General features: G+C 43.5%; 1 protein-coding gene across 3 annotated transcripts in view; it reads left to right on the plus strand.

The window, feature by feature from the left end:
- Positions 1–26152, plus strand: part of NCAM1 (neural cell adhesion molecule 1) — a 431096-nt gene that overhangs the window by 332441 nt on the left and 72503 nt on the right. For all 3 annotated transcript variants that reach the window (XM_006890786.1, XM_006890785.1, XM_006890784.1), the window contains exons 2-3: positions 23642–23716; positions 25306–25524. In XM_006890786.1, coding sequence (XP_006890848.1) covers positions 23642–23716; positions 25306–25524 — 294 coding nt within the window. The remainder of the gene's footprint in view (positions 1–23641; positions 23717–25305; positions 25525–26152) is intronic.

A 26152-nucleotide genomic window follows, 5' to 3' on the forward strand; every position in this document is an offset into this window, starting at 1 on the left:
ATAAGAACCTATCTGGAATGACTGCCTTAAAAAAGAAATTCTTATTCCCAAAGAAGATCATCTTCATTGGTATGGGGATTATGACTTCATCATATTTGGGGGGGGTAAAAAGAGGGGTGTTTCAATCCATGTACAATAGACTACTTGGAAATCCAGTGACCAATCATACAGACACTTGGAGTATCCATCTGAACCCTGTGAATTAACAACCTCAGGAGAGTAATTTGACTCTTCCTTGTAAATCGAATTTCTCTTGGTAATTTAAAACACAGAGTTTGAAACATGGTATGAGGTATGGGTCTAAGTTCATTCTTTTCTTTAAGGAAATCTCGTTGACCCAGCAACATTTATTAAAGTAACTTTTCTGTACCTGTTGTTTTGGTTGTTTAAAAAAAAAAAACAGGTACAGAAAAGTCACTTTGATTTAAGAGATCTTCTGAGAATGAAATGATAGAGTAGGTATGCTTTAAATGAGTGCCATTATAACCATGTATGGAGCTATGGTGGCACATTAGGGAGCTCTGGTGGACTGGGGGTAAGGAAGGAGCTGTGCTTCCAACCTGAAGGCAAATGATTTGAAGCCACTATCTGCTCTAAGGGGAGGAGATGGGCAATTTCTCCTGTCCTTGGAGAGAGACATCATACTTGGTAAGGTGGAGGGACAGCAGCGCAGGAGGGGAAGACCCCCTATGAGGTGGATTGATACAGTGACTGGGGTAATCGGGATGGGTGTGTCAGAGGCAGTGCGATTGGCACAGGATAGAGCAGGGTTTAGGGCTGTTGTACATAGGGTCGCTATGAGTCGCAAATGACTTGACGGCACATAACAACAACAGCCTGTACCTGTTACATCACTCACCCTCATTTACTGCCTTTGAGTCAGAACTTCTAGATATCTCACACACACACACACACAGAGAGAGAGAGAGAGAGAGAGAGAGAGAGAGAGAGTTTCCAAGTCTATAAATTGCACAGGAGAAGGCTGCCCATCTTTCTCCCGAGTAACTGCTGATGAATGAAAGCCACTAGCAAGGCTTGGCCTTTGGGTTTACAGTGCAACTCCTTACAGCTCATGCTACCAGGGATCTACCTACTACATGTTGTCACTGTTGTTGAGTGCCATAGAGTCAGAATTCATAGTTGGCCCTCCAGCAAGTTTTCAGAGGCAGTAAATTGCACAGGAGGAGATTGCTGATCCTTCGCCCACTGAGCAGTTGGTGAATTCGAGGAGCCAGCCTTTGGGATTGCAGTGCAGCTTCTTACCACTCGGCCACCAGAGCTCCCTGTCTTTTACATAGGTATTGCAACTTGGCACCTTTGTTGAAATTTAGTGAATCATAGATGCACTAATTTATTTCTGGACTTTCTATTCCATTTTACTGGTCTGTTCATCAGTCATTTTACCAATACCACGATGTTTTAGTTGCTGTGACTTTATAATTTGTTTTGAGATCTGGAAGTGTGAATCTTCCTGTTTTGTTGTTTAATTTGTCATGATTTGTTTGGCTGTCCCCCCAGATGCTTGTAAATATGATGATATTTCCATTTCTGTAAAGACTCCAATTCATTACCATTGAATCAGAAGCAATGCATAGTGACCCTTCCTGTGAGGTTTTGGAGGCTGTGAATCTCATAAGAGGAGATTGTCTGTCTTTCTCCCATGAAGCTGCTGTAGATTTGAACTGTTAGAGATGTGCTGCCTTTGGAACTGCTATGGGCACCACCAAATCTCCCTTTTCTTCAAAGAAGACTGTTGGAATGTTGAGAGCTCAATGCAATAGAGGATACTAAGCTTCTGTTAAGGATGATGGAGAGATCTGGAAATAAGTAAGGAGGATGGTGGAACAGACAACATGATGAACTCACTGCCATTGATTTGTGTATATGAACAATACTAAAAAGGAAGAGATTTTGTTTTATATGTACATACACACACAAAACTCTAGTGGTCTTGACAATAATGAGTTTGGGGGGGCTGTATCTCACACACAAAAACCCAGGGGGGAAAAAGTTTGTAGGGAAACCTATTTGTACTTTTTAAAAAAATAATTCCTGTATGTCGGCAATTTGTAGAGAGATTGCGAACCATGGAGCGCTCCACACTGAATAGTCAGAAAGATCTATAACTCCAGTGGAAATGCATTTGTGCAGTAATCATGAATACCCACATTAGGAGAAGAGATAATGAATCACCAAGTGGCTTTTTTCTTTTAAGGTGAGGCAGGTATTGCAGGTAGGGGAAAGAAATCAATGCACAAGCATAGAGATATTAAGAATAAATAATAATCTTTTACATATAAGAGGAGCATTTGTCCTTGAGACTCGGCAGCTTTGAAAGCAAGATGAATCCAGCTAAGGATTGTTTGAAACAATTGAGAGTTTTCTTTTATCCAGTTCAGCAGGGGATTGAGAGGCCTAGTTAATGTTCTAGCAAAGGTTTGAAATCCATCAATATCACAGCGTAAAAGTAAGAGGCACGTAGTTTCTTACTCCATGAATCACAAAGCTTTCTTAACTCGAAGTCTGCCATTAGGAACTGAGTTACTGTTATAACTGCTATTTTGAAGCTACTACAACAGTAATTCATCTTGTTTGATGATTAATGGCTAATTCTAAATTTCTAAAGACTTGAGTCTCATTTTGGGGATATAGTACCTGAGTCCTCACACACCATCAGCTTCTCTTCTGTTACACTTAACAAGACTCTACGTTGAGTTTCCAAAGTCTATGTTCTCACATCACTTGCATTTAGCAACCAGCACAGTCATCTATGGGAGATTTGGACGTGACTTGTGCAGGGACCATTTCAAGCTGATCTGCTTTCAAAACAAGAGAAGGATGGCTGAGCTGGTCAACTGGTAGTCATGGAGACCTTCTACTTGTAGCACCCAGGTTGCATTCTTGGTTAGGTGGACCACAGATGGGACCCAGGGGACCAAAAATATGTGAGGGCCCCATTTTAACTCCATGTCTTTTAGTATTATAGCCATTTTGATGACATGATTTATTATTGTCTGTTGGTATTCAGATGAGTACGATCTGGTGGCCTAGTGTTAAAAAGCTGCACTGAAATTCTAAAAGTGTGCAGTTCTAATTCACCAACTGCTCTGCGGAAGAAGGATGGACAATCTCCTCCAGTCCAATTTACTGTCTCTAAAAACCTGCTGGAAGGTCAGCTGTGGGTCAGTTTCAACTTGATGATACATGTTGTTTGTTGTTGTTGTGTACTGTAGAGTAAGAACCAACCCATAGCTGACCCTCCAGCAGACTTCAGAGGCAGTTAATTACACAGAAGGAAACTGCCCATCCTTCTCCCTCAGAGCAGCTGGTGTCCTCAAACCCCAGGCCTTCCGGATTGCAGCGCAGCTTCTTGCCACTAGGCCACCAGTGCTTCCTTTTGATGGTACATGGCAACAACAAAGTGCCAGTATGGCAAACATGAAAATAAATGAAGGCAATAGAAATTTCCATAGAGCCCTGGTACAGTGTTTAATGTAATAAATGGGGAAATGGACATAAGAATGATTATAAGATATGAAAGAGTCATGCAGGAGTGTGGAGAGTTTCAGTAGGTTGGATGTTTGTAGTTCACCAGTTTTCCCACATACGCTATTGAATAGGGCAGTGCTCAGCTGGCTGCATGTCAGAGTCACCTGAGGAACATTCTAAAGTTGGAACCACTGGGGCCTCACAGCAGAGGTGCTGAATCATAATTTTTATGAATCCAGAAAGGGAAATTTGCTTTTCAAAGCTCCCTGGGCAGTGCTTGAGTCAAGAGTCTGCTACCAGTCCTTGACTGGCATTTGGGAATCATCAGGCTTACCTGAACCTGTGAAAAGTCACGAAAAGATCTTCAGGATAATTCAGCAAGTGTGTGTTACAGCATATTATTTTCAATTCTTGGTTAGGCATCTGGAAATTGGACAGTGACTAAGGATGACAGAAGAATTCATACCTTTCAGTTGTGGTGCTGGAGAACAGTACAGAATAAACAAATATGTCTTAGAGAAAATGTAACCAGGCTGATTCTTGGAGGCAAGGATGGTGAAGTTTCATCTCATATACTTTGTTAGAAAGGGCCAGTCATTGGCAAAAAGACATCGTGCTTGGAAAGGTGAAGGGTTAAGCATAAGAGAGGAAGATCCTCAGCAAGACAGATTGACACAGGAATCATAACAACTGGCTCAAGAGTGTTGGAGATGGTGAATGTGGCACAAGACAGGGCAGGGTTCACAGTCTTCTGGCTGTGAATTGTAGTCAACTCAACAACACCTAAGGGGATATCACTGCTCACTCAAAGGCGTCATCTTTCCTGGTTCAAATCCACCAGCTGCTCCACAGGAGAAAGACGGTCAATCTCCTCCCATGCTATTTACACTCTCTGGAAACCCATTGGAGGGTCAACCATGAGTCCATTGTGTCTTGACAGAGAGGAGGGTGAGTGAGTGAGTGAGTGAGTGTGAGTGAGTGAGTGAGTGAGTGAGTGAAAACTTACCGAGGTTCAGCTATGAGTGCTTCGGACTCACTGCTTGGTGATATAAGAGGTTACTTCTTTCTGCTGCTGACTGAAAGGTTGGAGGCTGAGTCTACCCAGAGGTGCCCTAGAAGACAAGCGTGGCAACCTGCTCCCTCCAAAAAAATCAGCCTTTGGAAACAATGTGGGGCACACATGGGTTTGCCATAAGTCAGACTCATCCCAGTGATAAATGGTGGGTGATGTACCAGTCATTGTTCTGAGCACTAGAAATGCAAAGACTCAGTCCTTACAAAGGCCCATCATTTGAACTGAATTAAGGGAAATGCACTGCGTTATAATCCAGAAAGGCTTGTGATAAAGGAGCAGTTAATTGCTATGGAAACACAGTAATTGCTATGGAAGAAGGAGACACCTTCATAACATCTCTATCTTTCAGTTTATTTCTGTTATTGCTTCCAGCCTTGGGCAATTCTGGGGTCAGATTTTTACTTTTCTTTTTAGACCAAGAGATAGACCTAGATCACTTACACACTGGGCTGGATTGATTTCTCATGAGATGGAGAATGTAGAGGTGCCACGTTTTCGAGACCATAAGGGCATAAGCTGTACTGCTTTGCATCTAGCTGATATCTACCATAATTGATTGTTTATAGAAAGTTATGAGAAGCAACAGAACATGACTTCTTTCTGCCATTGCTAGAAACTTTGAGGCACACAATAGTGTCCTTTTTTTATTCCATCAAATTGTCCTCTCTGGGGGAATAGAGATAGACCTGTTATGATCTCTGGATTGTTCTCGCTCAAAACCCTACAAAAAAGATATTTATCTTGATGAATGAAACCTTCTAAAGATTAAATCCATGTGCACATAAAAAGCTATCTCCAACAGATGACTGGGGAAAAGCATTAGGCAATACCATCTCAGACAAGAGTTTCATAACAAAAGTTTACAGAACCATAGAGGGTCTCCATAAGAAAAAAACTGGTTACCCAATTACAAAATGGGCAAAAGACAAGGAAGCACTTTTCACAGAGGAAGACATTCAGATTTCCAACAGTCACATGAAAAAATGCTCAGAATCACTGGTGATAAGAGAGATGCAAATCAAAATCACAATGAGGTACCATCTCATCCCACTAGCAGCAGCAAAGTTTAACAGGATAGCTAATAAAACATATGACGATTGCTGGAGGGGTAAGAGCAGAGAGGTGAGGATGGATGAGTGGAAATCATAGGGTTGCACAATTTGTTGAGTGGAAGGAGGGATGGGTGAAATAAATGTGAAAGATCTTAATGAGATCTGGAAAAAGAGCATAATGGTGGGCATAGCTCAGTGTTAACTTTATAAATATAATGAACAAAACACTACACAGCACTGAAAAACAATGAACTTGTAAAACATTACACAACAGGAGGGACCCTGGAGCACATCATGCTAAATGAACTATCTCAGTCACAAAAAGATAAATACTGCACAGCACCGCTATTATAAAGCAATTCTGACATGGGAGTTTGGGAGAAGACTAGGATAAGAATGGATAGAAAATGGCCATTGCATTGGAACAGATGAAAGAAACTGTCTAAAATTAATATATGATTAGGTATTATACATATGACAACAGGCCAGAATAAGAGATATATTACTGCAAAGAGGACTGGGGGCGGGAGAAGGTAGGTAATTGTACAACAGTAAATGAATATTTTTTTTTAAAAAGTGAACTGGAGAAGGGGGAAGGGAAGGCAAGGAGATAAATTGTGCAACAATGAATGGATGGAAATCTAACTTAGCTGTAAATAAATGTTCATAAAAATCACATTTAAAAGAAAAAATTTTTTAGGAAAAATAATGAATGAGAATGATTCTATGAGACACATGAATATGAATGAAGGATAGTGTGAAACTCAATGTGAAAAATAAATATCTATTTAAAAAAACCCTCTAGCTCTGATTAGATAGATAGATGATAGATAGATAGATAGATAGATAGATAGATAGATAGATAGATAGATAGATAGATAGATTTATAGGGCCAGGGCCAATGTTAGATTTGAAGTGCACGCTCATTGCTGATAAGTGAGAAGCAACTCAGCTGACTCTCCAGGAGGTTTCCGAGGCTGTAAGTCCACAAGAGGAGATTGTCCATCCTTCCCCCTCGGAGCCAGTAGTGGATTCCAACCACCAGAGAGACATGGCTTTGGCATGGACAGTGCAGCTGCCTATGGACGAGGCCCCCAGAGGTCCCTAGATCTGAACTTGATTTGATCATTTAACAGCCAACCTCCAAGGTTTAGGAGGGAAAGGACAAGACAGAGGGGTAGATATCTTTAACATGGGAGCTTTGGATTTGTTTGTTTTTAGCATTATAACTTCGCTAGCAGTTTTTTGACGGGGAGGACAGCTGGATTTTATCCTCTCCTCTCCTTACGCAAAGGAGTCCTGGTGTGGTAGCTGGTCAAGTATTGGGCTGCTAGTGAAAAGGTCAGCAGCTCGAACCTCACCAGCTGCTCCAAGGGAGGAAGATGATACAGCCTCGCCCATTAGTATTTACAGCCTCAAAAGCCTGATGGAGGGTCGTCAGGAGTCAGAATCAGCTCAATGGCAGTGGGTTTGTTTTTCCATGTACTTGTTTGTTTTAAACACAAGAAGTAGACACATAACTTCCAGTCCACTGACTTTTGAGACAGGCGCTGTCATGATTGACTTGGGGCCTCAATGTGTCTGTGTGTATTTTAGAAATACCTTTGCAAACGCTTCAGAATTCATCATCTTATTTGAATGGCATCAACAAGAAATGAAATGGAAAGTTATGCATTAGAGCCCATGCTGAAAAAGAGGAGGTGTCAAGAACAATTACCCCAGAAGAATCAGATGACTTTAGAGACAGATCCATTGTCCAAGAAGGCATTTAATGGTGGCAGCTGGGACTCTAGTTTTCTCTCTCTCTGGCCATTTACTCTGGCAATTCTGGCCTTTTAGTACACTTGTCAGATTGTCACTTTTTAATAGCTTTCATAAGATCTTTAAAGGCCAAAGAGTGATGCTGACAGCTGTGAGTTGTTTATAGAAATAATGGCAGTTTGCTTGTATAAAATAAGGCATATTGCATGAACAAGGGCTATAGATCCAAAGGTATTGTGGTGCATTTTCTTTGGCCAGATGTTGTTCCTGTTATTGTTGGGAGTGGTGGACTTCTGACTGTCTGATGGGTGTAATTTGAAGGTTGATGTTGAAACTCCTCCATCAGCAGAATCGAGGGGTAAGGAGGCAGGGTGACAAGTGACTGGGGGTGGGGAGCAAAGTGAGGATCCATGAGACAGGCCTATCAGGAGAATTCAGCCCACATCAATGCAATGATCCAGCCTGTCACAAATCATGAGGACAGAAGACCAACTTCACAGAGAGCTGCCTGGATACATCCCCAGGAGTCTAGGACCATCTTGCAAGCAGGAAAGGGGTTTTCCTTGTGAGGCCTAACACTCTGAGTCAGTAGCAAGAGCAGCCCTGGATGTATGTCAGGCCCTTACAGCACGGAGTGCATTTGAGGGAGTTTCTTAAAAGAATTAAAGTTACATTTTTACCACAGAGCAGGATTATCTTGTCTGAGTTTCAGGAATTTAAAAATGTTCAGATTGATGTTAGTCTTTGAGTTTCTAGGTTTTGTGACCATCAGTTCAGTTTGGAATAGAAGGTAATTCTTGCACCCTCAAGTGTAGTGACAGTTGACCTCATGTTTTAAGGAAACTTCAGTGACTAGGAAGTTCTTCTGAAGGAGCCCAGTGTGGGCTCCTTGAAGTGTTGTTCACCTTGAAGCCATTTAAAAGTTCAAGGGGTCAGCTTCCACAGGGTAATTCATTGTCAGGAGAGATAGGGCAAGGAAGAGGAGAGAGAGAGAGAGAGAGAGAGAAGAGAGAGGGGAGAGGGGAGAGGGGCAAGAGAGAGGGGAGAGAGAGAAGAGTGAGAAGAGAAGAGAGAGAAAGAGAGAGAGAATATGAATATGAATATGAATATGAATATGAATATGAATGAGAATGTCCTGCTTTTAGATTTGGTGTTGGAAATGCCGGGGAAGATCAGAGAAGGGCACTGTAAACCTTGTTTCTGGAAAAGGACCCTCATCTCCTGAGGACAGGAGGAAGGAACGTTTCCACAAAAAGACAATATGACTCTTGTAGATTTTCCCTTCTCCATTTCTCATTCAAATAATAGTGATAGTTACAGTGTCTGGGAATAAAAAGCTTTAGGTATTCCATTTTAAAGTTGCTCTTAATTAGAGTTTGTCACCTTGAAAGGGAAGTTTGTCACGCTTTGCCTCTAGGAAACTTCCTGAAAGGAGATTCCGCTGCCTTGAGCTGGGTTTTGTCTGTCCTTGCTTCTTGTGGGTAAGCTGCGCATTTTGCCCTTGACCTTTAAATTGGCTCCTTGGGATCCCACACAGATTTTAGACCTTGAACATCAAAGTCCATTAGGACACGGTCCTGTGGGGGGTGGGGGGAGACTGTCTTTAATGTTTCTGTCTTTGATTTCAGAGTGGGATTCAAAGGCTGTACTGCTGATGGGATAAAACAGTGTGATTTTTGTCAAGGGCATAGGATTTAGATTGAGGGAAGGCAGAAGGCAAAATGAATAATGAAAGAGCTCAGGTAAGGGCTGTCTAAATAAAAATCATACTGTGAAACCTAGCTGGAACAAACAAAAAATTATCAGGGATATAATAAACCTCTCATTCTGTGTTTTACTCCATTGACTTATTAAGTTATTAGCAACTATTTAGAGTTATAGAAATATTCTAAAGAGAAAGAAGCATACATAGCACCTGGGTCAGGACCCCATTGTCAAGATTGATAATGACATGGCAGATACAGTTGCGTTCGCTCAACTTTCTTGTTTCTCAGTGGAGTCGTTTTTCTCTGCTCTCTTAACAAACCACACTCAAATCATTGATTCATTATAGGGCAGAAAAGACTAATACCAACCCAGAGGGTAGCCAGAGGCCCTGGCTGTTATTAAGCATATAAATCTTAGAGGACAAGTACCAAGAATGAAGATAGAGTCTCAGTAGCTAACCTCAGGTTTGGGAAGGTTTGGAGGGCTCTACTGGGTCCTTGAAATCATATTGCATGAAGGCAGAAGGAATCACTAAGTGGAGCCAAAGGACTTTGAACTGAGGATTGGAAATTAATGCTATGGGTAATTCTATGGATGGATGGATTGGAGGTTGGCAGGTGTATCGCAGCAGATTCACAGAGCAGGGATGTACTGTACTTTGGATGTGCCAGCACCACCACACAGCCACCATCTGCTACTGCCCTCTCCCCGCCCCTCACCATGAGACGGTGGCCGCTCTCTCTTCTAAGTTGCTCACGAGCCATGGGAACAGTGATGGAGAGCAGGTGCCAGGGCCAGGGATTTCTCATTTGCTTCCTTACTCTGGAAAGCAATGCTACAGTTTCCTCAAGTTATGTGCCATCTAGTTGCCAACGTCTCATAGTGACCCTATGCATAGTAGGGTCTGAACTCTGCTGTATCCTGAACCCATCTCACTGTCTCCAATACACCTATCCCTATTACTGAGTCAATGCATCTCATCCAGGGTCTTCCTCTCCTGCACTGTCCCTCTACCTTCCCAAGCATGATGTCTTTCTCCAGGGACTGCTCCCTCCTGGCCACTTGCCCAGAGTATGTCAGACGGAGGTTCAGAATCCTTGCCTCTAAGGAGTAGCCTGGTTTCACCCTCTCTAAGGTAAACCTGGTTATTCTCTTGGCAGCCCATGGGATGTTGAATCTTTTCTCCTCCACATTAATTCAAAGGCATCAATTTTTCTTCTCTCATCTTTGGTCATTGTCCAAATGGTATACCCCTTGAAAAATTATTTGTAAGTACCTGCATTTTGTTCTGGTCAACTGATTCCAACTTTTTATATAATACAGTTCCACATAATTTTATGAGCCCCTGGATAACACAGAATGTTAAGCATCTCACTGCTGACTGAGAGGTTGGTGGCTAGAACCTGCACAGAAGCATCTCAAAGACGAGCCTGGTGGTCTTCTTCTGGAAGGTCACAACCCTAGAAACCCCTGTGGGGCAGTTAAACTCTGCTCACATGGGTCACTATGAGATGGCATCTCCTGAATGGCAGCTAACGACAGTGGCATGTTATTCAAGGCTATGCCAAGTCAGGCACCATGGGATTGGGACAGCAGTCACTCAGAGGTTAGGAGTAGACTCTCCAACCTGTAGAAAAGGTGTAACCACAATAGGAGTCCCTGAGCCGACAGCCTCCTGAGGAGAATGGAACAAGTGGGGCTGGTGAGTGAATAATCCCTTTCGAGTGCCCACCCTATGGGGCAGTCAAGAACCAGTCATAATGTATGCATCACTGGAGAGAAACTTCAACATCAAAAGTCTCATATACCATTTATCCAGAGCCCAGATTAGGGGATTGAGAAGAATCTGTACATGGAAGAATTGAACTCACAGCCTCTAGCCCTACCCCTATTGGTGGCCTCCACTACTGTTGGGCACTAGGTATATCCACACATCCTGTAGGTAGCACTGAGGCTGAGCTGATGGAGGTAAGGAGAAAATAAAGAAAATTCAGTCAGGGCTACAGTTGGCAGAAGTGTACAGCTTGGTGAGCTCAGGAATCCAAAATTCAGAACTCTAACTCATTGCCATCCTGCCTTGGTGTCAGAACCAAGTCATAACTGACCCTCCAGTGGGTTTTCGGAGGCTGTAAAGCATATGAGAGGAGACCACCATATGGAGCAGCTGGTGGAATTAAACCACCTACCTCTGGGTTGGCAGCACAACTCCTTACCCACTAGGTCACCAGAACCCCTTTCAGGGATCCAAGGAGGCTGAATATTTAGACCTTGTTGAGAATCATTGTTATCTTGGGTCTGAGAGGTTTTGAGATAGTATAAATGGGTAATGCTCAACTATTACCATAAAAATTGTTGATTTGAACCTACCACGTCAGCATCACAGCAGAAGAAAGGCCTGGTGTCTGCTTCTGTACAGAATATAAGGCAGGAAAGTCTTGGAGTTTTGCTCTGTTACATAGGGACTGCCATGAGTCATGATCAACCTGACAGCAGTGAGTTTTATGTCAATTTGGGGTTCACTCAATTCCCAGATATGATATCTACATTATGCAGATGACACAACCTTGCTTGCTGAAATGGAAGAAGACCTGAAGGACTTGCTGCAGAAGGTCAAGGACTTCAATATGGATTGAAACTCAACATCAAGAAAGCAAAGATTCTCACCACTGGGACAATTGGCAGCATCATGATAGATGGGGAAGAGATTGAGGTTGTTAACAATTACAGCTTACTTGGCTCCACAATCAATACTCGTAACGCCAGCAGTCAGAAAATCAAAAGATGAATTGTATAGGGGAAATCTGCTGTCAGGGACCTCTCCAGAGTGCTGAAAAACAAAGATGTCAGTCTCTAGAGACTAAGGTGCGCCTAATCCAGGCTATGGTCTTTACAATTACTTTTTATGCTTCAGAGAGCTGACAATGACTAAGGATGATAGAAGAAGAATACCTTCAAGTTGTGTTGCCGGAGAAGAGCCTTGAACATACCATGATAGACCACCGAGGAAACAAATAGGTCTGTCTTGAAGAGAGTGAAACCGAATTTCTCACTGTAGGCTAGAATTTTGAAGCTCCGTCTCACATATTTTGGGCACATGGCCAGAAGAGACCAGCCCTTGGAGAAGGACATCATGCTTCGAAGAGTGAAGGGACAATGCAGGAGAGGAAGACCCTGTATGAGAAGGATTGATACAGTAACTGGGGCAATGGGGGCTGGTGTGTCAGAATTAGTGAACTGGTTGAGGATAGGGAAATGTTCAGAGCTACTGTGCATAGGGTCAGTGAGGGTCGTAGGCAACTCGATGGCACATAGCAACAACATATCCCCAGGTAGTGCTTGTTCCAGCCAATATCTCCAATAACAACAATAAAAAATCATCTTTACTTCCCTGAAAGTTGACTTCTCATAGAAATTGAGCTCTAGTATCATGGTCCAAAGGGAGCTGTGCTGCTTTTCCAAACGGGATACCCATCTGGTGGTTCAAATCTACCAGCAGCTCTGTGGGAGAATGATGGGCAATCTTCTGGGCAATTTCATTTCAGAAATCTGCTAGAGGGTCAGCTATGGATCAATTCTAACTTGACAACAGTGAAGAGTTTTTGTATGGTTTTTTGGTTTGTTTGCTTAAGTTTCTATAAACTAAAAAACCTGGACTCTGGAACTGGATCTGCCTAGGTTCAAATCTTGCCCCTAACCCCTTACCAGTTGTATCATCTTGGGCAGTTTACTTAACTTCTTAGATCCTAAGTTTCTTTGTAAAATAAAGCACTGCAAGGGATAGAATTCTCATCTTCCATGAAGGAGAAAAGGACTTGGTTCTCTCTCTCTCTCTCTCTTTCTCTCTCTCTCTCTTGCACACACAGAGCCACCATTGTCTGTCATTGGAGATGTGGACATTGATGTGACACTGAATAGATTTCAAAAGGATTTCCAGATTAAGAAACGCTAGGAAGAAAGGCCTGGATATCTACTTCCAAAAACCAGACCATGAAAATTCTATGGATCCACTACCAATCAAAAGTGATAGTGAAGAGATTAGACGAGGTTCGGTTCCATTGTGCATGAAGTTCACCATGGGCTGGAAGCCAAGTTAAGTCAGTTAACAGCATCTCTTACGATGGTTGAAAGGATGAAATGAGGTAACGTACTTAATACATGCCTGGAACACAACGCTCACTACATATGTGATCATACGAGAGTGTGGAATTTTTTACTTGACTGAAGCCAAGCTTAACAATTCTTTGCACTGGTCATTTGAGTGACTGTAAGCCTTTGTATTCTCAATAGCCCAGATGTGCTTAAATCTATGCACACGTAAGGACATTTCTGAAAGACACAGGCAAGAAGTGAAATTCACAGGATGAAGCTTTACACTGGCATTCTTTAAATTTCTCATTTCTGGGTGAAGAGAATATAACATCTGCAAACAACAGCTGGACAAATATTGAAAGGCACCATTCCAAGTTCTTGCCATGTTGGCAAAAGCCATTGGGAGGGAATGAGGTAGAGAGGGAGGGAGAGAGACAATTTGCCTTCTAGTGGTAACTTTGTTATAGCTAGAAGTAAAGAAACATGATGAGTCATTTTGTCAAGGGAAGGTTTGAGGAGAGCGGACCTGAGAAAACATTGTCAGGGTCATTCCAGAAGCAATCAGATCGTCTACAGCCATTTACTAAGAAGGTCTGGCTTATCAGACCAGATTGATGGATGAGGGGTTATTTATCTGGAGAACTTTAGCTGAGTTCCAAGTACCTATTTGTGTCTTTGTCCTACATTTCAGTAATTCAGCTTCATGCAAAGGAATGGCCTGCAAGCAGGATCTGCCAGCAGAAGGCAACAATAAGGAGGAGAACAGGCAGGGAAGTGAGTTTCTTTCTAAAAGTGACCTTTGTATTAGAAGAGGGAACAATTTGTGGCAGACTGGCAGAGCACACAGCATCATGCAAGTCAACATTCTTGTTCTTGGTAGGTGCCATTGAGGCAGTTCCAACTCATAGTCTGACCTTCTGTATAACAGAACAGAAGGTGAGGCTGTCCTGTACCATCAGTGGTTGCTATACTTGGAACTGCTGTTGCAACCACTGTATCCGTCCATCTCATTGAGGGTTGTTCATTTTTCCCCAGTGACCCTCTGCTCCACCAAGCATGTTATCTTTCTCTAGGGACTGGTCCCTACTGATAACGTGCCCACAATAAGCAGGACAAAGCCTCACCACGCTCCCTGCTCCCTACTGAGAAACATGCTGGCTGTCCCTCCAAGATAGATTTGTTTGTTTTCCTGATAATCCGTGGTGCATTCTTACCTGCAGTTAATGGAGTGATTCTTTCTCAGTGACAACTCTTGCCTCTTTGAGAAAGAGGTGGGCCTGGGGAAACAGAAGAACAAGTGGTTGATGGAAAAGCTACTGAGAAATCTCATGAGGGTAGTCAAGGGGGATAGTAAATAGTGACAGACCCAAATTGCTCCTCCTGCTCCTAAGAAATTGCAGTCTTGGATCATGGAAGAGCGAGTGAGGTCAGAACCTGTAGGCTGTTGAGAATTACTCTGTAGGGACCCTAGGTGTCTGCCCTCATGCTCCCCCTCTGTGAAGGGAAGGCCTTAGAGGTTGTGCATCAAGAAGAGTTGACAATCTTGGCTGAAGTCACACAAATGGAGTAGAAGATTGAGAAACTGTGTTCTAAATAGACAGCGTTGAGTCTCTGTTAGTATACAGCCATGTCCTCGGCAATGTGCCCTTCAGGACCTTCACCCTGATGGGACTATACGAGGCTGAGTTAAGACCCAATATGAAAGGCTTGCTCTCCAGTCTTACAATCTGTTCTGTCTTGGGCTCAACGGGGAAGGCTCTGAATTTTCATTGCTTTGATCACTGAGTCTTCCTTTCTGAGGCTGGATTAAAACATGCGGGCTTTTTTCTTTTCATCAGAGGCTGGATTCACTCTGGCTCCATGTTTTGATCTGGGGTTTTGCTGTAGGACTTGTTTGGCTCCTGCCCCTGCTTACCACCCCCACTGAGACATTCTCCTGACTCCCCATCCTGAGCGCGCCTGGTGAGGACTGTACTTTCTTGGCGATGGACATGGATGGTGGGAGTGAGGACTGCGAAACAGCATGATTCTATTACAAACAGATGCAACCGAGATTGCCTTGCCCTGTAGCCAGAAACACAGGGCACTGTGTGAAATGTGTCCATTTTCTAGCTGCTAGTTGCTAGTGGTGGTAGCAAATGTGGCCCCAAATCTCTACCCTCTTTTTATCAAACTGAATTTTAAACAAACTGATTTTTAAAATCAGGCCTCATGAAATGCTAGTTTGGACCAGGGAATTTCAGAGACAAGAGAGCTGAAGTTGCTACCTGCACTGTATTCAGTTTTGAAGTCAATATCCCGTGGAACAGGGCCAGTACCTAAATACTCCTGATTTGACACAGTTCACTTAGTTTATTATGTTAAGAAATAGAGCCTCCTGCTTGTGGAAGCACTGGTTCTGTTGTTTGGCAGCCAGAGTTCCAGAAGATAGACTATTTGGAGTAATGGAATATCAGATTAATCATCTAGGCCTCAGTTGCACCATGAAACTAAATGCCCTTTCTTTCTCATTATTACACCATGATTGCATATTGCACCAAGTACTAAAGAACTATAAAGTTCTATCTCCTTCCCCCACACTTACCTCATATCATTCTACTTGGAAAAGTTATGGGATTTGAGGAAATTTGAGCGTATTTTCACTGGGCTTCTTATCTCCTACGTTTTTATATGAAACACTGCCTGGTTTCAGTGGTTTCATTAAAATGATGGTTTTTGGCCGCATGTTCAGTATTAGTAGGAAGAACGCAGAATCACTTTCAAATGAATTTGGTTTAGAAATGTCTGTATATGGTTTACAAATTATGCGTGCCGCTGATCTTTTACCAGGAAGCTCCAGTTTTCCCATTCTAAAAACAAACTCCCTGCCCCCCATTTTTTTTTTTAATTAAACTTATCATTAGACAGTTCTGACTCAGGATAGACCCACGTGTTTCAGAGTAGAACTGAGTTCCATAGGGTGTTAAAAGCTGTGATCTTTCTGAAATAGATCTCCAGGACTCTCTTCTGAGGGACTTCTGGGTAGGCTTGAACCACCAGCGTTTTGGTCAGTGCTTAATCATTTGTACAGCTCATGAGCTCCTATCTCCATACTATGTTATAAAAAATGAAGCCACCACCACCTGCCCCACAAGCCACCTTCCCCTCACACTCCAATTCACATTGGTTTTGGGGCTGTTTTTTTGTTTTATTTTTTCTTTTCACAAACCTGCCATGCTGTGTGCTTTTGTTCCTAACCAAGAGAGACCACCACTTTCCTGAGGGTCTTCTTCATTCTGTGCACTGGTATATATACTGGGGGCACCAGAAGCACTGGGACCATTACAGATTTGCAAAGAGGACTTCCCAAAGGTCTGTTGGATAAGAGCTCTGTACCTTTATCCCACTTGGTTTGGAGACTCCAGCTAGATTACTATTGAACATTGAGGTTTAGATAGGGAAATAGATTGGATTCTCAGGAATTTTATAGATAGCCTCCCAACCAGACTGGCTAAAGGATTAGCAGGGAGGGGGGAAAATCTTTAAATTAGTAATGTTCATCTGTAAATATGACTCCTAACTGATTTGATTTGCTGCTGAGAGCCAGCCTTGGACACTAAGAACATGTCCAGTGGCAATTAGAGTATGGTTGGCCAATATGATACCATTATGTACACACAGAAGCCAAAACCTATGAGAATATATATTTTATAGCTCCTTTTAAATGACATTTAACTCTTGGCGTAATATTTGAAAATAAGGCCATCTGCTCTATTCTTTTTTCATGTGCTGTTGTGCACAGTAACTGAAGCCAAGAAAAACAGTTAACAGAACAAACATATAGCTACAATTTGATCTCTTTTTTCAAAAATCCTTTGCTGTCATTGAATTTAAAAAAAAAATACTAACTCCTTGTCACTGTGTTGGAGCAAACTCTTTAGTGACTATCCAGAGGGTTTTCAGAGGCTGTTAATTGCACAAGAGGAGCTTGCCTGGCCTTCTCCTCCTGGTTGTTTAGAACCCACTGCCTTCAGGTTGGTAGCACAACTCCCTGCAGATTATGCCACCTGAGGTTTTAAATGGGTTCTAGAAAATTTCCATATCTCATGCATAGTCATTGGTTGGATGAATCCTGTTTAGTTCAGCCGACTCTTAAATTGGTGCCCGGATATCTTTCTCAGGTACTTTGGCCACAGGCCCAGTGTGCGTCTTCAGTCTGTCTTCCTCAGCAGTCAGTGTCTTTATAACCTTTTAACAAAAAGTCTTTTCAATTAGCCCCAGGAGAGGCTTCGGTTCACTTTCTGCTCTCAGCACCAACCTCCTCTAATGCATTAGAATCTGAAAAGAAAACCAGTAAAATAAAACTGCCACCCAAAGCTGCTGACTCAGATGAATCGATGGGTTCCTTTTGAAATCAGAATAATTCTCTCTGATGCTTTACCTTAGCAAGGTGCCAACCTCTTTTGATAACTATCTTCACTTCTTTTATAACATGTAATTTTGGTTAACTTCTCTTTTAGCATTTGAAATGCTTCTGCAAGGAAGTTGAGAGTTATAAAATTCCTGTCTACACTTAAAGCTCTTTGATAAAAGAGTTGGCATATCTTTAAGAACATAGCACCATTTTAAAAAATAAAAGGCATTTAAACTGAAAACATACTTTCAAACACATGAATGTACACAAGGTTCTTTTACTTTTTAATTGACACAGGGAGAAGGGGAGTCCTTCCCTTAACAAGAGAAAAATCTGTCTATTCAGAAGGGATAGAATAGGTGAAGAGAAAATGTCTAGGATTCATATCCCAGCTGAGTTTAAAACTTGTCTCCTCTGGGTCTCCACATGCCCATCTGTAAAATGGGGATACACTGTGATTGTCTATGAGCAAAGAAGGTGGTTATTGTTAACCAGGACGGAGATGAGGGCAGCTACTTGATTATAATATTTTTGTATGAAGACTCTGGTCTTTCTAACCCATAATTAGAAATGAAAGAAATGGTAGCACTGTTATTGTTGTTGTTGTTATGTGCCATAGTCAGTCACCTGCAACCCTGCTCTGTCCTGTGCCAATCTCACTGTCTCCGACACACCTACCTCAATTACCCCAGTCACTGAATCAATCCACCTAATAGAGGGTATTCATCTCCTGCGCTGTTCCTCCACCCTCCCAAGCATGACATTCTTCTCCAAGGACTGGTCCCCTCTTGCAACAAGTCCAGCATATGTCAGACGAAGCCTCAGAATCCTTGCCTCCAAGGAACAGCCTGGTTTAACTCTCTTCAGGATGAACCTGTTCATTTTCTAAGCAGTCCATGGTATATTCGATACTCTTCTCCAGCACCACAGCTCAAAGGCATCAATTCTCCTTCTAACCTCCCTAGTCATTGTCCAGCTCTCTGATGCAAAGCAAGTGATTGCAAAGACCATGGCCTATATAGGGCATACCTTAGTCTCCACAGAGACACCATTGCTCTTCAGCACTTTGGAGAGGTCCCTAACAGCAGACTTTCCCATAGAAATACGTCTTTTAATTTCCTGGCTGCTGGTGCCAAGAGTGTTGACTGTGGAGGAGCCAAGCAAACTAAAGCTGTGTACAGTCTTAATCTCTTCACCACCCATCCTGATGCTGCCAATTGGCCCAGTGGTGAGAATCTTTGTCTTCTTGATACTGAGCCTCAATCCATATTGAAGGCTGCAGCCCTTAACCTTCTGCAGCAAGCGCTTCAGGTCCTCCTCAGTTTTAGCAAGCAGGGTTGTGTCGTTTGCAAAACACAGATTATTGATGAATCTTCCACTAATCCTGATGCCATACTTCCTCATACAGCCCAGCCTTCTGGATAATCTGGTCTGCATATAGATTGAAAAGGTGTGGAGACAGGACACATCCCTGGCATACAGCCTTCCCTGTTTGGAACCATGAAGTGCTTCCTTTCTCCATTCTGATGACTGCCTCCTTGTCCAAGTATAGGTTTCTCATTAGCACAGTCAAGTGTTCTGAGATTCCCATTCTTCACAGAGTCAGCCACAGTTTGTTATGATCCATGCAATCAAATAAATGCCTTTGCATAATCAATGAAACATAGATAGACATTCCTCTGGTATTCCCTGCTTTCACTAAGATCCATCTAACATTAGCTACAAAATCCCTAGTGCCATGACCTCTTCTAAACCCAGCCTGGACTTCAGGCAGTTCTCTGTCTCTCTGCTGTTATGCATAGGTTTAATATAACGTTCAGAGGCAAACAAAAGGTAGTTTGTTATTTTTAGATGGTGTTGTGTGAACTTGGACTCGTAGTGACCCTATGGACAACAGATCTGAACCTTGCCCTATGCCTGCACTGTGGTCATGATCTCCAAGGCAAATTTTTGGTGTTTGTTTATTTGTTTATACTGGTTTACACAGAAAGAGTTTGAACTTAGGATTGTTGTTAACTGGCATTTACTAGGTCCCTGCCCCATGGGGAACCCGTACACTGGGTCATAAAATGTTATATGATCCTGTACCATCCCCATGACCTGTCATAGATCAAATGGTGTGACCTATAGGGTCTTCATTGGCTGGTTTTTGAAAATAGATTTCCAGGCCTTTCCTACTCACCCATCTTACTAGGAATCTCTACTGAAATTACATCAACGTCATGCAGGACTTCACAGATAGCTAGGTGGTGGTTGCACCAAAGGACATCAGATACAGAGTGAAGCCAGGTCTCCCCACATGGAAGACAAGAACTCTACCATTGAACTGTTTAGAGCCCCTGTCTAGTTTTGTGTCTTTGGGTCAATATCAACTAATAGAACAAAGTATGACTCCCTCTTAGAGTTGACTAGGCTAAAATGTATACTGGAGCAATTTACTCCCATAGTGGCTGGTAGCTTCAAACTGCCAATCTTTGAATCAACAACCAAGCACGTAGTGCTTTTTCCACCAGGGATCCTTTAGTTTAAAATTAGATGGCTTTTAATCTTGGCTTTACTACTCATTAACCACATGACCTGAAAAAAAGTGATTTCATTTCTCTAAGCCTCAGTGCCCTGTTTGGTCAAAAGAGGACAAGGATATCATCCTCTGTACCTCTCAGAACTGCTGTGAGAAACAAATGAATAATGAGGTGTTTGTTGCACAAGGTGTCTTGGCATTTGAGTGGTTATTGAAGACATCATGGGAAAGACACTGAATGAGACAGCTCTCAACTCTGCCCTTAGGTCCAGGTCCCAATGCCTAGGTTTCTAAAGCATATCACTCTGAGAAAATAGTGCTAACTCATGGTGCAGGAGATGGGATACTTTTTTTTCTGGGAGCATTGTCTTCATATTTTCTTTAGAAGCATGAGTAGGAAATCTCACTTACATATGCAACTGGGAAAAGGTGAAGGTTGAGATAGGGATTTTTATTGGCAATAATAAAAGGGCAGAGAGGGTACGAAAGAAAAGGGCAGCCTCAGAAGTGGAGGGAAGGAGTTTTAAGTTTGGTGCAGAATTTCCACTTATCATTATTAAGCCACATATTTCACAGTTCACCGTTTGGGGGAGAATAATCAGCCATTCATTGTTGACATACTGCTGTGGAAACCCTCCAAGCAGTGATTTTCAGAGACCAGAGTGCCTCTGGCCCAGCGTTGTCTCCAGAATTTCGAAGGAGGGATCTCTATCTCTTCCGTAGTGCAAAAGGTCAGGAGTCTAAATGGATCTCTTCTTTTAAAAACGTCTGTGGTGATGAATGTGTGCACCACATCTGGCTGAGCTCGACATTCCTTTGAAATTCTGGTTTCTCCCTTCCATGAGCCCCGATAGAGATGCTGAGGAAAGACCCCAGCCTGTCTTGTTCTCCTGAGTACCACCACCCCCACCCCCACCCCCGAGAATCAAGTTCTATTGGAAAGTAAGTGAATAAATTGAAGACTATTTTTTCACTTGGGGTCAGAACACCCTTCTCCAAGCAGGGAAGGCTCTGAGAGTAACAGGATCCATATGTTGACGCTGGCTGCAAATGTTCAGCATATGGGCCAGAGAGCCTTTCAGACAGAAATATGCCTCTCTAAAGAATGCCCCAGGAAACCCCAGGAAGAACCATTACTTAGATGACGGATGGTGTAGGCACAGCTTCTGGGCTTCCCTTCCCAAAAAATGTGAGCCAGAAAAATGCACGGAAAAGGCCCTTGTTTGATCTGTCGTGTGCCCTCGAAGGCTGTCCAGGACCACAGGCCCTGTGCTCTTCAAGTACTATGAGGCCTCCAGCCCCAGACTTATTCTCCTGCGCTTGTGGCTCATGATACCAGGTTGTTTGTGAAACTGAATGGAAACATTTTCCCTCTCCTCTCAGAGGTCACATTGCATCATGGAAAGAGTGCTTAACTGTGAACCAGGAGGCCTGGCTCTGGGGCCACCTTGGTCCCAACTAGGAGCCACCTCAGGGAAGCATCTTCACAGCTGCTCCTTCATCCAGAAAATGAGGCACAAGACACTACTGGCTGCTATTCCTGGGAATCCCAGAAGCTCTGCTGTTTAAAGCCTGACCATAAGCATTCTCCAGGAGTCAGGAACATTTATTTAAGGCAGGAAAACCAGTTTGGCATGGAGTGGATTTCAGCTCCTTCTGCCTCTCACATTTTAAAATCAATCGTGAGATTCATTGGACTTTGAGCTCTAACATGAAGAAGACAAAGTAATCACAGCTAGTCACATTTATTGTTCTTAGGTAAGAATTCAAAGCTGAGCTGCAGATGAATAGTCAGTAAAAGATGGAGTGAGGAAGAGGCCGGCTGCACCTAGTTACTGTGCAGTTATCTGCCTGGACTTTGAGGTCCACAACTGAGCGCCCAGCAAGGTGCCCCTGCCCTGATGCTCTGCCCTAAACCTGGTCACTCCCTTTTAGATTCCCTGCCTCTCTGCCCTCAGTCATGGTTTCTCTCTGCAGCCTTTGTTGTTTCCCCATGTGCTGTGTTGTCTGTTGGGAGAATGGCTGGGAAGGCGGTGTCCCCACTACCTGGGGAGCTGCCAGCCCCTCTTCCCTGTCTGAGGAGACCCTGAATGGGCCCTTCGGCCCCCCATATTCCCCTGAGCACCCATGAGGTCGCTTCAGCGAGAGGCTGAGGGAGACCTGCAGCCGCTGGGCCTGCAAATCGGTCACCATGGCAACGGGCCGCCTCCATTCGGCTCTGAGAAGAAAATGGCGTTTCCCCGGAAGCCTCGCTCAATCTCCCCACCAGCCTGCGTGGTTCAGGCCCCACCTTCCTCCTGGTTTTGAGAAGCTGCGTACATTAAACCAAATGCCGTCAGCCTTTAGCTTTCAGATTGGAGTTTCTTAAGAGGAAGAGAGGCAGAAGGAAGTTGCTGAATTCAAATGAATAAAGCAGGGGTTTTTCTCCCCCCTGCCCTGAACACCATATTTTCATGAGGTGCGCTTATCTGTTCCGAGCAGATAAACGAGGAATAGAACAAATACAGGAATCGGTGAGATCTGGTGCAGGGTATTTCGTTTTATCAGGACAGTGCGATGGCAGAGCATATAGATATTCAAATAAAAATTCCATGAGGGTAACTACAGAATAGAGGAAATCCTGCAGCGCATGGCCCACAGGATTGCAGAAAAGTGCCTGACTAATTGGGTTGATGATGTTTGATGTTGGCTGCTGATAGAGAAGGAGGCCTGCTGGTCCTGTTTGTCATGGGGGAAGGTGAACATTTGCCTGGCAATCCCCTGCTTCAAATCAGTTTGAATAGTCATAGTATCTTTCTCTGTCGTTATTAAACAGGAGGGTGGGGAAAATGGGCAAGAGACTTTTGCACAGAGTTCTGGAGTGGTAGGCTTCCTGGTATTCAACTTGGCCTTAACCAGCTGCCATGAGAACACTTCCCGTTGGTATTTCAAAGTCCCCTGATTGGACACAAAAGTTTGCCATGAGTTGATACTGCCTTCTGTTATGAAGTGGGGTCACATTTGATATGACCTGCTGGGCTGCAATTTTGGTAAATTGAAGAAGTTCTCTTCAGAGCAGGATGATATGCCTTCCCAAAGGGTCAGAAACTTTTGGGGAGAAAATCAGTTGCCATTGAGTTGATCTCATCTTGTGGAGAGCCAGTGTGTGTTAGAGTAGAGCCGTGTCCCACCAAGTTTTCAGTCACTGGTTTTTCAGAAGTTGACTGCCAGATTTTTCATTCAAGTGGATTTGAACCTCGAGCCTTTTGATTATCAGTCAGAGGAGTTGATCATTTTTTTTTTCTACCCAGGAACTCCTTTGAGGGCAGAGGTCGCCCCTAAGCTAATCATGAAGGAACTTTGGTGTGTTGGGCTGTGTCCACTTGTGCTTATAGCATAAGGCACCATGGGTACTTTGGTGGTGACAAGACTTCAAACCCCAAATTTCCTCCTCCTGCCTGCACCACCACCCTAAACTTCTTCTTAAGTTAAACAAGAGGACAATTTTTTAATTAAAACACTCATATCCGTTCTCAAAATTCAGGTGTGCTTACGTCATACTTTCTCTTTTTCAGTGTCTCTGCAGGTGGATATTGTTCCCAGCCAAGGAGAAATCAGCGTTGGAGAGTCCAAATTCTTCTTATGCCAAGGCAAGTCCCTCTATATCTCAAAATTTACCTCGGAAACTCATGAGGCAGAGCAGACACCAGTAGGCCATGCATGTGGCAGACTGATAGTGCCACACCCAGAGATTGTGACATTACTCTGCTGCAGGGTCAAAAGCACAGCCTTTCTTGTCAAGTTCCCTGGGCCTCTTCCTCCTCATCTCACAGTGAAGAGTGTCATCTGGATTCTTGTTTTGTAATTGAGGAGAATGGAGGGACTTCTTAGGAAAAGCAACATAGTCTAGAACTCTTTGCTCATTGTACATCCAAAGTTCTACTGGTGGTCTGGAGAACAGTGCTGCCTCAGACGTAATGCTTCAGTGGGTTGCTCTAAGACTTATTTCTTAATATCTTCTACAACAATCTAAAAGGTCCCTAAAAGGGCATTAGGGACTAATATCTCTTTAGCTGTGAGGACACACATCCTGGGATTTCCAGGAGAATTATGAACACAAATGTTCTGTCCCATTGTCCCCAGCAGAGCACTGGAGTTTGTCAGACCAGGTAGGTGCCCTTGTGTTTTGTTCAGAAAATATGCCAGTTTCCACAGCTCAGATAATGATCAGGAACTGTCCAGTGGAGGAAAGCATTCTAATTAGACTGTACCTTCTCTGTAATTGGCATTGCTGGAGGTAAGAGCTTGGGAGAACCAGGAAAGAGCTGAGCTAGGTGTAGACTGTGACATTTAGCGAGGAGCTTTTGCAGGGAGGGGCCTTTAAATGCGATCATGATTTGCGTTGGATGTGGTGGCTGGTGGCTGGCGGATGTGTTCTACAGCTTTGCCTTCATTACAGCAATTTAAATGATCTGGAGATGCAGCCGTGGAGCCCACAGCACATCTTGCAAATAGCGATATTTATTGAAAACATGATGGGCCCTGAAAGGAAGGCTGCTTCATTTCCATACTAAGCATCTGTGCAGGGCCTGGTGATGGAGGCTGGGGACAGGCGTTGTGCAGCACGAACAGAGCGGCATGCAGGGCCAGGAGCCCCGTGCCCTGTCTGGGTTCAGGATCTGGGACACTGTAGCAGGACTCTGGCTCTCCTGGGTGCCTGCAGCATTTAAAGCAACTACTTTGCCGGTCTCAAGCAGGAGATGCTAAAATGGCAGATGCTAGAATCAAAGTGGTTGAAACCCACATACTTGAATAAGCTGATTTCTCATCCTCAGTTCAGGAGCCCATAAGCTAAGCCCTCACAAACACGCTGACCAGCTGGCGCAGATCAGCCAGGCCCATGAGCTTGGATTCTGTATATATTAGCTCCCTTTGTTCCCAAACTGTGTAGCTTGTCAGTTCCCAGCTTAGGAGCTGGTACACAATAGGATCCCAACAAATTTCTCTCATCAGGGATTGGACCAATATGTGAAATACTAGAACAGACTGGGCTTTCCCCAATGGATATTAATTAAACACTACAGCCAGAGTAGAGCCATCTAATTTTTAACAGAAATGATCATCCCTCCCTGGTGGTCAAGCCTAGAGGGTCCGTAGCTCAGAAGAGTTTCCAAGTCACTCTGGAGTGGGATTTGCCCTTTCCCCTTCCCTGCTTTGAGAGTAATCTCTATCTCTGCAGTGGCGGGGGATGCCAAAGATAAAGACATCTCCTGGTTCTCCCCCAATGGAGAAAAGCTCACCCCGAACCAGCAGCGGATTTCAGTGGTATGGAATGATGACTCTTCCTCCACCCTCACCATCTACAACGCCAACATCGACGACGCCGGCATTTACAAGTGTGTGGTCACTGGCGAGGATGGCAGTGAGTCGGAGGCCACAGTCAACGTGAAGATCTTCCGTAAGACTACCCATTTCTGCTATAAAAGAATCCTTGTGTCCGGCTTAGACCAGGGAGACACATGGGCCATTAAAAATGTGAGAAGGCAATGCAGGGACAGGCTGAGGGCTTGGCAAGTCCCTCTTCCACTCCCTAAGCCTTTTCTTAGCTAAAATTAATTAAGACTTTCAGTACGTTCTTAAACCGTCCTCGGACAACACAGAACTCACAATCTTGGTTCACACTGGTCACCGCCACCTCCTACCACCCTCACTCTTCTAAGTACATATTACACAGTTCTTTAAGGGCAGTTATGGATTCCTGCACCCCTTCTCCAGGTATCAGCTATTGTACAGTTCAGATTTTCCCTTCTTATTTCATGCTCCTCTTTTGTTAGTGGAGCTCAGAGAGTCTATTGGGTGAGGATTATGTCTCAATACCTAGTACCACTCAGAAGAGACCTTTCCCATTGCTTCTATCTGAAGGTGGCAGCCCATTGCCTTCTTATCATGTATCTGTCCTATGGGCCTATGGAATGATAGGTGAAAGCTAAAGGAACAGTATTGATTCCATAGGATTTATTGCCATTAAGCCTGACCTCCTTCTGTTTTCTTATTCAAAATTCTCTCTGCTATAGGAAAAGTAGGGT

Source organism: Elephantulus edwardii, unplaced genomic scaffold, assembly GCF_000299155.1.
Source record: "Elephantulus edwardii isolate Elephantulus edwardi_28Jun2011 unplaced genomic scaffold, EleEdw1.0 scaffold00093, whole genome shotgun sequence".
Classification (NCBI taxonomy): Eukaryota; Metazoa; Chordata; class Mammalia; order Macroscelidea; family Macroscelididae; genus Elephantulus; species Elephantulus edwardii.